At 39.1% G+C, this 16,777-nt stretch overlaps 2 protein-coding genes across 2 annotated transcripts in view; one reads left to right on the top strand and one right to left on the bottom strand.

Moving 5' to 3' along the window:
* PAQR3 (progestin and adipoQ receptor family member 3) overlaps nt 1-16,777 on the bottom strand; it is a 138,219-nt gene that overhangs the window by 87,770 nt on the left and 33,672 nt on the right. The gene's annotated exons all lie outside the window — the stretch shown is intronic.
* The window catches only part of BMP2K (BMP2 inducible kinase), a 44,115-nt gene that overhangs the window by 6,492 nt on the left and 20,846 nt on the right, over nt 1-16,777 (top strand). Inside the window, exons 2-9 of the mRNA XM_081207500.1 lie at nt 6,013-6,131; nt 8,497-8,602; nt 8,988-9,130; nt 10,471-10,592; nt 11,543-11,624; nt 12,361-12,493; nt 14,732-14,835; nt 16,084-16,163. Coding sequence (XP_081063626.1) covers nt 6,013-6,131; nt 8,497-8,602; nt 8,988-9,130; nt 10,471-10,592; nt 11,543-11,624; nt 12,361-12,493; nt 14,732-14,835; nt 16,084-16,163 — 889 coding nt within the window. The remainder of the gene's footprint in view (nt 1-6,012; nt 6,132-8,496; nt 8,603-8,987; nt 9,131-10,470; nt 10,593-11,542; nt 11,625-12,360; nt 12,494-14,731; nt 14,836-16,083; nt 16,164-16,777) is intronic.

Here is a 16,777-nt window from a genome sequence, read left to right as displayed (position 1 = left end):
CAGAGGTAAACTAGCTAGCTCTGCCTCCCCCCATCAGCTTGAAGATCAAGAAGGTATAGAGACTAGACTCCCCCACCCCCATCCTGATCTGTCAGAGACAGAAGCTTGTCCCTTTCCACCACCCACCCTGACTTAAGCTTAGAGCTGGATAGAGGATCAGATTTTCCTCTGACCTTGTGCTGTGTTTGAGATATCTGTTTGCCCAATAGATTACCCTAACTTAGAGAGAGATATGGGGGTTTAGGATTTGGATACAGACTTGTTCAACTTAGACCACTTTAAAATCAGTGCGAAAAGTTGTCAGTCATTTCAGTTGGGTCTCATAGAGCCTTTTGCCATACAAACAACTTCTATCACTTTTGGGAGACACTCACTATGAAGCCAGGAAGTTTCTTATTCACCATAGTTCATTGCTTTGCCCAAACTGGGAAACTGTTGTTGCCAGTTTCGGAGCAAGCCAGAAGTATTAAACCATGGTTTGAAGTTGGTCCTAGTAGTCTTGGCTTGTTCCTAATTTGATAGCCATACTTTTCTGGTTTGGACAAAGGAGGGAAATGTCACGGCTTACAAATCTCATGGCTTAATTACAGCTTGAACAAAAGGGCTGTGTATATCTTAATACAAGATATGATAATCTGAACCAGCACAGTGTGTCCTGAGATTTTGGCATAGCTGGATGTAATGCACACTGTATGGTAACCAGGCCAATACAGAGACACTTAAAGGAAGGCATTCCATGTTGCTTCCAGCAGGTTAGGAGCTGCTTGGAGGTGGTTGTGCCTTAACTTATAAATAAAAGGCTCCTAATGTGGTAAGAGTTTGCAACATTCTATACATCCCCTTTCATGCTGGCTACAAAACCAGTGTTACTCTTAAATTCTATTTAAATTAGAAGTTCTCTGTATTTATACAATCTGAATACAGGCAGTTTAAAAATACTGTAAGGTTTTCACTTAAATATCTTTTCTAGTGAGGTGGGCTGGGAAGCTTTCAATAATGGAAATATTCTGTTGTTATATTTTTGCACAGAGTTCTCATTTTCTATGAAAGCATTGTTCCAGAAAATGAATAAGCAACAGAAATAGACACATTATCAGATTTTGCTGTTTCAAAGTTACTAACCATTGTAAATCATGTACAGTGGTGCCCCGCAAGACAAATGCCTCGCAAGACGAAAAACTCGCTAGACGAAAGGGTTTTCCGTTTTTGCGTTGCTTCACTAGACGAATTTCCCTATGGGCTTGCTTTGCAAGACGAAAACGTCTTGCGCTTTTTTTAAAAAGCCGCTTGAAGAGGCGCAGTTGCGACGGACCGTGCTTCGCAAGACGAAAAACATCGCAAGACGAAAAGACTCGCGGAACGAATTCTTTTCATCTTGCGAGGCACCACTGTACAGTATATATGTGTGTGTGTGTGTGTGTGTATACCGGTATATATATATATATGTATATGTATGTATATATATAGAGAGAGAGTGTGTGTTTGTGTGTGTGTGTGTATAAGGTCTCTATTTGTAAATGTGTAAGTGAATTAAAACCAAAAGTATGCATAATCCAAGTGTGCTGAATCAGTTTCAGGCTCCTATTCTCTTTCGGTGTGTTTTTGAGTACCCTTTAATTGCTATACGTTGCATATTGAAAGCAAAATCTTTGAAATCTTGTGGGAAGGATTTTTGAGAGAATGGCCATATTTTTTCATGCCACACTAAACAGGAGCATGCTGCCGGCTTACGTGCTCCCCTTTCAGCTCATCTTTCCTATGCAGGTGAGAAAAGGAGTTTGGGAGCATTTGTTCCTTTAGTTTAACTGCATTTTGTCATGTCATCCAAACCAGCAAGTGTGTGTTAATGGAGACTACATCCTCCCCTCCATCCAAAGCAAAGGATTGCCCCAATGCCCAAACAGACGATTGCTATGAGGTAGGCAAAACCACCAGATGAGGTAGGCAAAACCACCCGGTGAGCAAATTCCTACCTGGCTGCTTAAAGAACGGCGACCACTGTAGTCACAGCATAGTCATTGACTATCAGCTTAAACCTAGGGTGGGCGGGCAGGGAAAACCCCTGGAAAGGAACAAACAGGTAGTGCCCCAGGTATAGGCTGCTTCAATGGGCAAGGGGTGGATTGAGGGAAGCCTACCTGCTTTGTTGGCTCCACCCCCAGGCACAACCCGAGTCCCCAGCCTGCATCCCCATTTGCCAAAGCTGGGTGCCTGCTAGGATCCGTTCCTGATAGGCGGAGGGGGTTTAAGTCGCCTACCAGGAAGGGCACTGCTGTTCAAGTTCCCTCATCAGGGCCCCAGTGAAGCCTCTGCCGTCCTGCAACCCTGTTGCACCAAGAGGGGTGAGCAGACTTGTCATGCCATCCATAACAGAAAGTGTGTGTGTTAACATTATTGGGGGGACTAGTCTGAGAGTTTGCTTAAAGCTATACTTGCTGGAGCTGACTCATTTAAACTTGCCATTGTTAAAATGAACAACAGTCAGGTGTGCCTGCAAAAGTTTATTTTGGGGGGTGGCGGCTTGTACACTATGTTGATTGGGCCTTCTGCCCCACTTGTATTTTTACTGGGTTTGCGTGTAGTAAACCAAACCATGGCTTAATACACATGAGCAAATGTTAAAGTTCTCAGATCCTCTTCTCCAGTCCTGCTGCTGCAGTACAGCATGGGGCTGATGCATATCCAAATCTATGGTTGTGGTTTGTCTTCCTCCAGACAAATTATGAGGCAACCGAGATTTGTTCTCAGTTGACCTTTTTTGTTGTTGTTTCCACTTCTGCCATGCTTTCTAGGCACGGGTCTGAGTGTTTTTTTTGTTTTTCCCATCACTTTCCCCAGGAAAACCTGCTCTTTAGCACTGAATCAGAGCAAACATCAATTGGGTTTCCTTGCGCTGATTCATGAAAGCATGGGAGAAGTGGAAAACTTATTGAAGCAGAAGTGTATGTGCAGGAATACAGGCTTGGATATGAAGAGTCATGTGTGTTCAACTAGTACTGCTTTTTTGTCTTAGTTGCTGAGAGTCTGGAAACTTGAAAACTAATATTGCATAAATGTTAAGTTGCTCTGCATACTAAAACTTAAGTTCAGACAGTGCTCCTAAGTATTAAGGAACAACGTTGCATATCAGTGTTTGTCATGAATATGGGTTTGATGTCAAAATTTGTCTGAGAGTGTATTACTGTGAATGGAATTTGGAAATTTGGGAAGTGGCTTCATTCTTTGAAGGTATTTGGACACATGCTTTAAGTGGAAAAAGCTTTGATATCTCAGTTTTTTCATAAACCTGAACTAGCTTTCCATGATGTATAGTAAGGAATGTATCGAGGATATTAAAGGGCCCACAGTTCTCTAATAAATATTTGTTGTTGTTGAAAAGTAGGTTGTTTATACTATGCAAGTTATATTCTACAGTTGTTAGAATATAGCAGGACACTCAACTCTACTTATAGTGATATAAGCTATATCTACATAGTGATATAAGCACTTTCTTGATTAGACTGATAGTTAAATAACGTGTAGCCTTTTTTGTTTACCTGTGAGTGACAATAAATTACCATTTTTCAGATCATCACGATTGATTGAATTGTGATGGAATTAAAACTGTATATGTTAGGCTATATTGCCACCTAATGGCATAGGAGTAATTGCTTGCACTTTCCCCTCAATATTTTCCATGTTGCGTGCCGTGGAACTTTGCAATTTTCCAGTGAGAAGGTGAAAACTGGTGGACAAACTTTCCTGAAAAACAGTTTGCTCACCATTACTGCTCTTGCCCTACAGTGCACAGCTGCAGGTGTGTGGTTCATGCAGGGCAAGGAGGAACTATGTGTGCCCATGAAATGTCCTTGGCACTGAACAGGGCCTCTTTGGCAGCTTAAATCTAAAAATGATTGCAAGACGTAGGAAGCTTGAACTAATGTTGCAGTTGAAGAAGTGCAACGTGTCTTAATCTTTTATCTGATTTGCTTTCAAAACAATATCTTAGAGAATTTCAGGCACGTTCAAAATATATTTCTTAAATGCTTTGGCTTGTATCCAGTACTGTGGATCTGTTTGTGCAACAGAACTTCCTGTTCTCTTCTGTGCCCTCCAGTCCCCTGTTCATCCTTAAAATCAGTTTTGCAGGGTTGGGTTAGGATAGCCTGCTGAGAGACTATGGGAGTGCATGAGGGGGAGATAAAAGGAAACCGAAAATCCATTGGGTGAATGGAACTCCGCTAGTGCAGCATTGGATCCAACCTTTCCTTGCTAACATGTCCTTGATTATCTGATTATGCCCAGTAAAGTTTCTTTTCTCACTTTGCTTTATCTGTACAGTGGAACCTCAGGTTACGTACTGTCCTCCTTACGAATGCTTCGGGTAACAAGCTCCACTAACCTGGAAGTAGATGTTCCTGGTTGCGAACTTTGCCCCGGGATGTGAGCAGAATTCACATGGCATGGCGGCAGCGGGCGGCTCCATTAGCGAAACCGCATCTCATGCTAAGAATGGTTTCGGATTAAGAACGGACCTCCGGAACTAATTAAGTTTGTAACCGGAGGCACCATGATATCACATTACATAAGTGGCAATGGCAGCATGTTTTGATCTTGGTTTTAGGGCAAAAGCAGACCATAATTTGACAGTTTAGATGAAATGACAAATTGGCTTTCTGCAAAGCAGGGAGGGGTGGGAATTTTTGCATGCAAAGGAGGAGGGAAATACAAGCAAGCCTGAGGATCTTTGGGGTTCATTCATATAGGGCCAACCACAGCTTAAATCTTGTTTCATGTGAAAAGTTACTGGATCTCTTGAGGTACATGGTCTCCGTAAGTGTCGTATATTAAGCTGTGCAAAAGCTGTTGAGATTAGGGAAATTGACTGATTTGGGACAGATAGGTGTATTTGCACGGTCAAATTTGCTTCCACACTAAAAGCTGACTGAAGGTAAACCATAGGGCATAATGCAGTGAAGAGACTTGCTGTCTATAAATAGCAGAGACATGACCAGTTTCAGAAGTTAGGTATAATATGCTTTTTGCCTTTTGAGGCTTACTTTTCTGGCAATAGGATGGAAGTCCACGGGGGTAAGTTGGTACAGGGTAGATACTTGTTATGAGTTGTCAAATATAGCCCCAAAATTATTTGGACAGTAATTCCAGAACCATGCCTGTGACATGAACTGAGCAGTGATAGCATGCATATGTAGTCTTTTAAAGTATGTGTTTAGTCTTTATGCGCTGCTGAACATCTTGTAAACAGATAAAAGCAAGTCATAAACACTATTATGTAGAATGTGTTTTTTTTCATACTGAAGATGGTAGGACATAAAAATACTTGAATGGTTTAAATATTATAGTCCAAAGAGATAAAAAGTAGTGCCTTGATAGATGCTAATATAAAATTTGTGGTTTGTATTCAAATCCACCTGCTGGAATGCATTTGAAATTTGCAGTGTTTGGATGTGAGGGTGCAATGGCAGCTTGGATTTTCAATCTGTTTTTCCAGATACTGTTAAGCTTAGCTGAATCCATATTAAATGTTTCCAGAACCATTGTAACAACATTTTCCTTCTTTTGTGTCCTGTTCAATCTTTGGAGCCATCATAGAAATCCAGCATTTCACATCCTTCACGCAACTCTGCTCCTGTTTTATTTGGACATTGGTGTAATTAAAAATGTCAACAAATATTGGTTTGCTTACTAGTCAGCTGTGACTTCTAGGTCCTCTGCCTCTTCTAGGTCCTCTCCATATGCACAGAGGGGGGATGAGATCTTGTTTTGTTTAGTAGCAGGAGGCTGGCTGGCTGTAAGCATAGTAGAGGTTTTCTCTGAGGACCCACTACCAATCTTCAGTTCATTCATACCGGGTGGGTGTGTGTGTACAATAATAGTCTCTTGTCCTTTATTTTGTCATTCATTTCAGATTCTCATTTATAACTCAAAAATAATATTTTAAAATCATTTGTTTATACTTAAGCATCTTAATATGTTTATAGACCTAGTAAACTTTAGTCTCTGTTCTTTCAGGTGGCTTTTCCACAGTGTTACTTGTGCATACACATGGTGGAGTCCGATGTGCATTGAAACGAATGTATGTTAATAATGTGCCTGACCTCAATATCTGCAAAAGAGAAATAACAATAATGGTAAGTAAAATAATACCTTATTGTCAACATATTTTTTCGGTATATATTACTGATTTTCAAGAGAAAACAACAACAGCATAAAAACATGCAAGTTCCACCCACTTGCAGAAGAACAAGTAGTTGAAGGGCTTTTGAAGATATCCAAAGTGAAATAAATTGGACTCCAAATGGCAGAGGACGGAAGCCACTTCAGACAGTGTTCTGTGGTCTTGGGAAGGCAGACAAAAGATGAAGACCCTGTATATATATGTCCCATCACATATTCCATGAGTGAGCCTCAGGCAGCAAAGAAGTCAGAAGGTTTTTGCCTTTCCTTTGGCCAATTCTATATTGAAAGACATTTTTTCTGCATGCACAATACTGGCAACTCATTTTTTATACCAAGCATGCATTAATATAAAAAAGTTTGAATATGTTGGCTTCACTTGTATTACATTCAAACAGACATAGGAACTTCTGTGGGCAAAAGCTTCAGAACCCCTGGTTGTGCTGGAAGAGAAGAGAGCGGGAATGTGTGAGCCTGGGAAAGGCTAGGCTTATTCATTTCTTTCTAAATAATAGTTGAATGTGGTCTAAACATAGTGTTAAAACTAATAGAGGTTAACATAACATTCATGGGCAATACACAATACAGATTACTCTTCGTAGTCATTTCACTAGGATAGTGTGAATGTAACAGAGGCCAGGTTTGACCATCACGTTAAAGCATAATTAAAATTAAATTGTGGTTTAATGTGGTTCAAAAGGTGTCACTGCACTCTTTCCCCCACTCCTTCCTTTGGTGCGCTGGGAAGGAAATGAACCAGAGGCTGACTTCATCGTACCTACAAACCAGTACTCATTATTGTTTTTTCTCCTTGGTGTCTGCTCATTGATTGCTTGTAGAGAAAAAAACTACAGGGGTAATGCAAAGCCAGTCTGTGGTCTGTTTTCTCCCCTGCGTGATGAAGGAAGCAGTGGTGGAGTGCAATGAGACCTTTTGACCAGCACAATTCTCATTCATGTAAAACCATAATTTAATTTTAACTATGGTCTAATGTCAAAATAAAAAAATTCCTTCCAGTAGCACCTTAAAGACCAACTAAGTTAGTTCTTGGTATGAGCTTTCGTGTGCATGCACACTTCTTCAGATACACGAAAGCTCATACCAAGAACTAACTTAGTTGGTCTTTAAGGTGCTACTGGAAGGAATTTTTTTATTTTGACTATGGCAGACCAACACGGCTACCTATCTGTATATGGTCTAATGTGACTTTGGAACCAAGCCATAAATTCTATAGTTTCCCTCCTCTTCAAATCTGTAACCCACCCTTTTAAACCTAACCTGCAGTGTGGGACGCGTATCCCTCTTGTTCCGTTTTCTCACAACCTTTTCCTTCCCCCCTTTCTCAGGGCACACTTGCAATCCAGACATACTGGTTTAACAGTCATTTTGTCTTCCTTGAGAACCCTGGGAATTGCAGTTTTGGTGGTGAGACAGAGATGTTGAACAGAACTTCATCACCTGTATCAAATAACAGGCAGAGGAATCTTAAACTGCTCATGCAGGGGTCCTTATTGTGGACAGTTCTTCCCACTGCAGCACATTGTCCAGTAGCTCCCTTTGACCCTTGGTCAAAGGGGAGTTCTGGTGGTGGTGGGAAAGGGGTCTTTATGGCGGAGGAACAAAAGAAATCAGTTGTACAAGCTGCCTTCTGCTTGCACAACATTGGATACGATCTTAAGCTATTTACTTAGTCTCTATAAATCGATTTGTCAAACTGTTTAGTCAAGATAATCACGAGAAGCAAATGTTTTAAAGTGCTGATAGACCTATAAAGCCATACATGGTTCAGGTCCAAGCTATCTGAGAGAACATATTCCCTCATACGAAACCACTTGTGTTTTGAGAACTTTGGGAGAGGCCTTCTCTCAGTCTTGCCACCCTCACAGGCATACAGGGCCCTCTCAGTGGCTGCTCCAGGACTTTGGAACTTAGTACCTAGATAAGTTAGACTGGCTCCCTCCTTGTTCTTCTGCTGGCAGGTGAAAACTATTTTGTTTCAATAGGCTTGGGGGGGAGCTGCTTTTAATGAAATGTATGGTGCCATGCTGCCTTTATTGTAATTATCAGCAGCTTTAATAGATTTTAAAATATATATAGTCCCTCCCCCTTTTTAGTGATTCTTATGTTAATTGTAAACTGCCTTGAGTCCTGTGAGGGGAAAAAGAAGAGATATAAATAAATATATAATATTAATAGTGATATTTTAGATAGCTTTGACTATGGCATTTTAGGCTAATTGCAGTAATGCACGTATGCTATTTTTTCCAGCCCTTAAAAAAAGTTTATTTCTTTATTCCTAAACTATTATTTCTTTTTCAGAAAGAACTGTCTGGGCACAAGAACATTGTAGGGTATTTGGATTGTGCTGTTAATTCTGTTAGTGATAATGTTTGGGAAGTGCTCATCTTAATGGAATACTGTCGTGGTAAGCCTCTGTCACTTTAAATATAAAAAATAGTCTAACACACAATAGTTACTTTCATATGATAGTCCTTGCTATATTAAAAGTGCAGTCTTACTCACTTTTTTATTCTGTGAACTGCCCTGAGATCTTTTGATGAAAGGTGTTCTATAAAATTAATTAATTAATTAATTAATTAATAAAATGTCTGTTCAGAAGTAAGTCCAACTGAATTCAGTGGCGCTTATACCCAGGCAAATGATAGTCTTAAGGTGGTACTTCAACTTTTTAAAAACAGCGCTCATAGTTGGTCAGAGATTTAAAATGTTTGTGTTTTGAATAAGTAGTGTTTTCACTGTGCTAACATCCTCTTTAATGTAGTATTGTAATATCTGCCTCCTTTTTGTAGCTGGGCAGGTAGTGAATCAGATGAACCAGAGGTTGCAGACAGGCTTTACTGAGCCAGAAGTGCTAAGGATATTTTGTGATGCCTGTGAAGCTGTTGCTAGGCTGCATCAATGCAAAACTCCCATTGTTCATAGAGATTTGAAGGTGAGAGGAACTGAGAGGAATTCTTCTGTTCTTGAAATAAAATCTCTGTATTTGACTCCTGTTTTATTGCATGTAACAACACTAAGTTTGAATTAGATTTAGGTACGTCTGTCCCTTTTCTTTTTAAAGCTATTCACCAAATTTGAAAATCCTTGAAATAGATGTTTATGCGATGATACAGTAGGGATTTCTTGTTTTGAACAAGAGTCTCCAAAAGTTTAAGAACAACTTCATTGTTTTTGTACATTGTTTTTGAGTAACTTGAATGAAATAAGGTATACTTTGGTATTACTGTAATAGCAAATTGATGTGCATTGCTTAGGAGATCATGTGCAACATCCTTAGATTTCCTTTTCTTTGGATTAGGAATGGGGATAGGGGTTGAAATTTTGCTCAACCTGGGAAGAGCTCTTCACTCAAATATTTGAAGATTGCAAAGGTCCATGATTGTCCCACTTGCCTGAATCCAGCTGTATTGCCCTTTAAAGTTGAAAGAGGCAGTGCAGAGAGCCTTTTTGTGCTACTCAGCTAGGAAATGGCAACTTTGTGGGAGCTGTATTTCTGTACTTTTCATTCTGGCTTTAAAGGGCTAATGACCTTCAAGGCCAGGAGAAAGAGCTCTTCTGCTAGCCTTTTAAGTTCTGAGAATAGACTGCCCAAGTTTTTGCAAGGGATGTGTGGGTATGGGAAAATAGCAGGAGGATGAGTGGATTATTACTTTTGGATAAGGTATGAGAAACCTGTAGCTTCCAGGTGGAGTTGGATTCCATCTCTCAGTCCCGCTTGGTATGTTCAATGTTCAGGGACAGTGGGAGTTGTTCAGCAACTTTTGGAGGACCATAAGTTATCTATCCCTGGTTTAGAGGGTATCAAACTTTGCTAGACCATAGGAATAACCACCAATAATGTGTTTGTAATTGAAGGTTAGCCATTGTTGAATAATGGCATCAATCTGAACAAAACACGGCAGTGTAACATGCTGTGCTTAGCTTCTTCATTTGGTTAATACGCTTTAACAATTGGATCTACAGCTTACATGCATTTGGCAATACTTTTTTTCCTTTAGAGCAATCTTGGGTCCCAAGATGTTGGACTACAACTCCCATCATTCCTGACTAATGGCCCTTCTCACTAGGGATGATGGGACTTGTAGTCCAACAATATATTGGGATCCAAAGTTGAGTAAGGCTGCTTTAGGGTATTTAAGCTTGGTCCTTCAGTATTGGTGCTTTAAAGTGCCATTGACCCTGCCAGATTAAGACATTAAATGAAAGGTGACTGCTTGAAAATTAGGAATGCCTTCCATTTTATATGTGTGTGCTTTTTTCTTTCTTTCTAAGGTTGAGAACCTTTTGTTGAATGACAGTGGAAACTATGTCCTCTGTGACTTTGGCAGTGCCACTAATAAATTCCTTAATTCTCAGAAAGATGGAGTTAATGTAGTTGAAGAAGAAATTAAAAAGTAAGTTCAATTTCTTAGGGCAGCTTTTTAAAAATCAGTACTCTGACAATCCTAGAATTACCTGTCTAATAACAATAGGAACACATGCATCACAACTTCAAAGTGTCGTTCTACATATGCATAGGTATTTTAGAAGGTAAACATAATATGGCGAAAGATCCAGTTTACCACATGGATATCGATCTACATCTGGATATGAGCTTGTATCAGTGTCTTTTAAAGCAGGATAAATACATTAATCTCTCTCTTGAGTGCTAGATGCATGATTTTCTGTTCCTTTCTCCCTTGTGTGTACTGTTATGGTAATCCTTTTCATGGTCTCTCTCCTTCCAAGGGTCAGTCCATGAATAGAGATTAGTTCAGTTCTTTGCTATTTAGAACACAAATTTGTATACGTTCTGTGATTATAGTGCCCTTTTTTGATGGTATGTTATAATTGTGGTTTGAATTCCCAGTTTCAAATTTACTGTTTAAAATCAGTACATTCAAAGAGCTATAATAACATAATTTTAAAAATTGCATTCAAGTGCCATTGGGCCTCTAAGATGCTTTTTTCCTTTTCCTTTTTGTTACTCTGTTGCAGCTTTCATTTTATTAAAAAAAAAGAGTGAGAAAGCACTTGCCCTCTAGGCTGCAGAGGTCAGTTTAAAAATCTGATTTCAAAATGGTAAAGGCATGAAAAAGGGGGAAGTAGAAAGAAAAAGCAATCCTATTGACTTTACAAGTTCATAATTTTGTTACATTTTGAGGATACTTTCAGGATAATAACAAAAGTGCTATCATCATATGGTGATACATAAAAGAATTGTTACTCTTTGATACGTTTAGGCTTTTGCCCATATTGCTGAATTGCATTGCCCCAATCTTAGTGCAGTAATGCACAGTCTGAAAATTCAAAACAAGTCTATATTTTATTGTTCACCTTTAATTATCCAATTATATGTTCATAGGTATACTACGTTATCATACAGAGCTCCTGAAATGATTAATCTTTATGGAGGTAAACCAATTACTACCAAGGCAGATATCTGGGTAAGAAAACTGAATAATTTTACTGTTGTTGAATAGTATAGAATTTGTTGCATTTCCCCCACAAAATGTTCCTTTATTAAGCATAGTATTTAAATAAAAGCTTTATGAATAACACCGAAATGGCTTGCATATCTGAATGTTTGTTCAGTCAAATATAGGGTAAAATACATAATCTCAATTAATAAATCATTATACTTGTTACTTGTTTCTTTGTGCTGAATCATGGGGAAAAAATAGGATTCAAATTCTTGTAAAGTGCTTTAAATGAAAGCACTCCATTAGCAAATCTACTGTATATTTTGAAGTGCAAAAGGTTGAGCAATTTACCATCTCTATGAAGCTTGACTGTGTGCCAGCAGCAGCAAGAGATGCTCTTAGCAAAGCTTTTTGTAATGAGTGTGCGACACTACCAAATTTCCGCTTAATAAATCTGTGTAAATCTGATGCTTGATGTGCAACAATGTCACAGTATATAAATACGTTTATAAATAAATAAACACAAGTGCTGAGATGATCAGATTAGCAAAAACATTTTAACAGTTTTGCTGTTCTTGCAGTCATTTAGAAAACTGTGAAACACCTCTCATTAATTAGTTTGGAAGCTGTGATACTTCTATTATCACTGAAGTGTTAAGTTTTACACTTAAGTTGTTAATGGTCAAATGCTGCTTGAACAGTCTTGGTATTTGGTGATTTCCCCCAATAACTGTGTTTCACCTGCTGTTTCACTTCATAGGCTCTTGGTTGCTTGCTATATAAGCTTTGTTTCTTCACACTTCCCTTTGGTGAGAGTCAGGTTGCCATTTGTGATGGAAGCTTTACCATCCCAGACAATTCACGTTACTCCCATGGTATACATTGTTTGATAAGTAAGTAACTGAGGCAACTTTCAAATTACATTGTCTGCGAAATGCTTTAATCTTCGATGGGGTGCTAAACCAAAAGTGAATTACTTGCTGATTGAAGGTTTCATTGCATAGAACTTTGCTGAGTACATCTGTGGAAATCATGTATGTTTGCTTTCAAGTATATGATCATACCAATATTAAGATAAAAGGACAATCCTTCCCCAGGCCTTTTTGAGTGTTCGTTTCATTTTATTTTCTGCTCAGTGCTTTGACAGCAATATACATAATACATGTTGCATACATTATTGCATAACAAAATACATATTCTAAAACGATTCAATCCAAAAGTGCCTCAACAAACACTAATCAGTATATTGGGTCAGATCTAAATTTTGCCTTCTGCAAACAAAGGCCCTTTTCATCTACGGAAACTTTTTGTGTTGGCAGAGGGTTCTCCTGATGGACAGTGAGGAGCTGGCTTTGATTATATTGCTGTCCTTCTCCCAGCACCATCTCTCACACGGTTCTGGAAGGTTCTTTCCAGAAGAGGTTGAAGGGGAAATTGGTAGAAGCGTTTCTCCCTTTCCACCAGAGGCTTCTTCATGAGAAGAACTCTGTTTGGGATACTCCTGCTTATTGGAGTAATGCTAGGATCCAAGCCCCAGTGCCACAAAAACAAAATCTCAACCATAGCCTTAAAATGGAAAAATATAAATTGATGAGAAAATTTAAGAAGGGAAAATAGGCCTCCTCCAAATGTTAATGCATAAAATCTGTTTAAAAAACCTAAGGTTCTAATATAATCAAAGGGATTGCCAACCCGATTTACCTAGCCAGGCACATTTAGAAAAAGTGCCATGGACACTAGTCAGAAATTGACTTTCATGGCGTAACACAACATGGCAGCTGTGGGATGTGTGGCATAACATTGAATTAGACACAGCCATTGCTCTTTTCTGGTGGTACGCAGGGGTAGGCATACTCCTAAAGATTTTGTGAATCTAAGTTTGGCCTTATTGAGGGGCAGTATTTCAGTATGAGTAGGAAAATGAGAGTACCCCAAACTTTTTTTTAGGAAAAAAAGCACTGGATACAGCACAGTTATTACTACTTTTCTTTGCCCATTCCAGCCTGGGACTAGCTCAGGTTTGCCATGCAGTCAGCAATGTCCTGTTGGTCTTGATTGTGGCGGTTACACAGTAATGCAGTCTCTCACTCTCACAAACACACACACACTCATGAACACAATAATGGTGTTGCTGTCCAATAACAGAGCATTTACCGGTACAGTGGTACCTCGGGTTACAGATGCTTCAGGTTACATACGCTTCAGGTTACAGACTCCGCTAACCCAGAAATATTACCTCGGGTTAAGAACTTTGCTTCAGGATGAGAACAGAAATTGTGGTGTGGTGGTGCGGCGGCAGCTGGAGGCCCCATTAGCTAAAGTGGTGCTTCAGGTTAAGAACAGTTTCAGGTTAAGTACGGACCTCCGGAACGAATTAAGTACTTAACCCGAGGTACCACGGTACTATGAAAAATATACAAGGTGGCCACACCACACTCACACTCCAGCACACACATACATACTTACTGTGCACTTACAGATCTTATACACGCATGCATCTCTTTCTCTCATACATACCCATTTCACATATGCATCTCTCCTTCTCTGCCCAAGTGTACCTCTCTCTATGTTTCACATACCACATATTCATAATCTCTCTCCCCCTTTCACCTCCCCCCACCCCAAATGCATCTTCCAAGTGCATCCCTCTCTCTCACACATGAACTGCTATAGGATTTTTTCTGGGGGGCATGCGGGCAAAGTAATACACTGAAAAGGGTGATACATGCTAATTTCTCACAAAAAATGAGAAGAATGGTGTCTGTATATTTTACTTTGTATAATGCAACATGATAGAGAAGGCAATTTTTTCTAGATTGCATGGTGCCCAATTAGTTTTAGGACCTGGCAGATGAAAATAAGAGGCTCGCTAGATCTTGTTTGAGCATTCCGTTTCCCACAGTAGGCAATATATGCCTTCGGGAAGCCCAGAAGCAGAATATGGACAACAGCAGCTGTTTCACGTTGTTTTACTCCCCTGCCTACCACAAAAAACTGGTTGTGCGGTACCTGTCTGTCCATAGAAGCAATGAAAGCTGCACTACAAAATCTATTTGATTCACTTTTATTCTACTTTGCTAAATCTAGGCTTCTTTCTTGCTGCTAATCTTTTAATCTGCTGTAATCTACAGGGTATATGCTTGAACCAGATCAAGAACAGAGACCTGATATCTTTCAAGTTTCTTACTTTGCCTTTAAACTTGCCAAAAAGGACTGTCCAATATCCAATATCAATGTAAGTAGATCTTACATAATGCTAATATTTTTAAGGTTAGCAAAAGGAATGGCACTAGCTTTTTTACTTTTTTAAAAAATGGGAACTCCTTCCCCCCTGTACAAAGTGGCTCTAAATTTGGTAACTTCAGATAATTTTTTTGAAACATTGCCTTCATGGTAATTCAGAAAAACACACTGTGCCTGCTTTGAAAAATAAATGACATTAACCTATGGATTTTTTTTTCATATCAAATGCAATATAAAATTGTTGGATGGTCTGGGCACTTTCTCTTTTTTGAGCTTTCCTCTTGGAGATGTCAGGAATTGTTAATTCAGTCAGTTAATGCAATTGGGTTGGTTCCCTCACAAAGTGTATTCAGAATTCAAGGACATAGTAAAGCAGAATGCTGCTATAGACACAATTTAGCCTACTGCATGATGAACTCTGCAGGTGCAGCAAAGCTTTTGAATTCATTCTACTCATTCCCACAAAAAATCCCAGTAGTCCTTTTGCTCCTAGGTGACATAGAAAGCTTCTAAAGGGAGTTGCAAAAGCCTTGGTCTTTAAGCTTAATTAAGATTCCAGACTATGGTTTGTATTTCTTGGCATACCAGTGTCAGCTTTTTACTAAGTAGATATCAAAAATATTATTTATTTACTTATTATTTAGTAAATTTATATACTTCCCTTCATCCAAAGATCACAGGGCAGTGTGCAACATAAAAACACAAAACCTGTAACATAATAATAAAATGTATCACCCTTCCAAAACATTTAAAATATCATATTCATCCATAATTAAGGAATTCATTATGAAACCACCTCTAAATTTTAAAATGGTGGCTGCAGGAAATGTAGCTTTCTCTCCCCGCCTCCACCCCCGGCGAAGCATTAATCACTCCCTGGACCCACCTCGGCATATCCCCCTGTAGGATATTCAATTCTGTCTCTCCCCACTGCATAGTTTACCGTTTTGCCTCTTCCCAACAGTAAGCCAGTATTTCAAGACCACTGAGCATTCTCAGTTCTCACACTGTTTTGGGGTACCCTCTTGGATTTTTTTTAACTTTTTGGTACTTCCACAAACCTTGGGGGTTTCTTCTTGTTCATGAATGGCAATGTTCTAGGTATAAAAGGACTGGCTGTCAGAGAATTGAGCTCGATATTGATAGGTATAATTATTTGCTACTGGTGCTACTTATTTTGGAACTTGCTACTTACTTTACTTTCAGAAGTCTAATAACGTGGTTAATTTATTTCCCCAAGAATTCTCCTCTCCCTTCAACTCTTCCTGAGCCCCTGACAGCTAGTGAGGCTGCTGCTAAGAAAAGCCAAATAAAAGCTCGGTGAGTATGGCAGTTTTATGCACTTTTTGCATTAAAACATTGCACCTTAAAATCTATTTTTCCTCACCTAACAAAAATTGTTTGAAAACATTTTTCCTTTTTCAGACATTGTTAAGCCTTGCTTGTTAGGTTGTCTTTTGTTCCTGTGCTGCTGTAGACTACTACCAAAATATAAAGGATAACTGAATTCAGGAATAATCTCGAAGTATTTAAGACCAGCCGTGCACATGCATAGTCACAAATAAAAAGAGATACCTAATGTTGACTAGCAAGTATTCTTATTATATTTAGAAGAGAATATAAATACAAGCCAAATACATAAACTCACAAGAATAGTAGTGGAAAAATACTGGCTAGACTGGTGTGATTGTTGAGGTTGAATGTCATCCACAAACTTCTCAAAATTACAGGTGTATGAGGGGATCATAATAGTGGGTGGGAGTCAACTAACTTACACATAGTAGACACATTGAACCTAATTTAGTTCTATTCTGTGAATCTACTCAGGGTAAAATTTAGTTGAAAATCACCCAGTGTTTCTGCTTTTCCACTGTGCTCTGTCCTCCCTAAACAGCTTGGGATCAATCTTTGCTATGGGCCAGAAAGGAGGAAAA

The sequence above is a fragment of the Podarcis bocagei genome (assembly GCF_964188305.1).
Source record: "Podarcis bocagei genome assembly, chromosome: 9".
Classification (NCBI taxonomy): Eukaryota; Metazoa; Chordata; class Lepidosauria; order Squamata; family Lacertidae; genus Podarcis; species Podarcis bocagei.
This window is presented reverse-complemented; position numbering and strand designations above follow the sequence as displayed.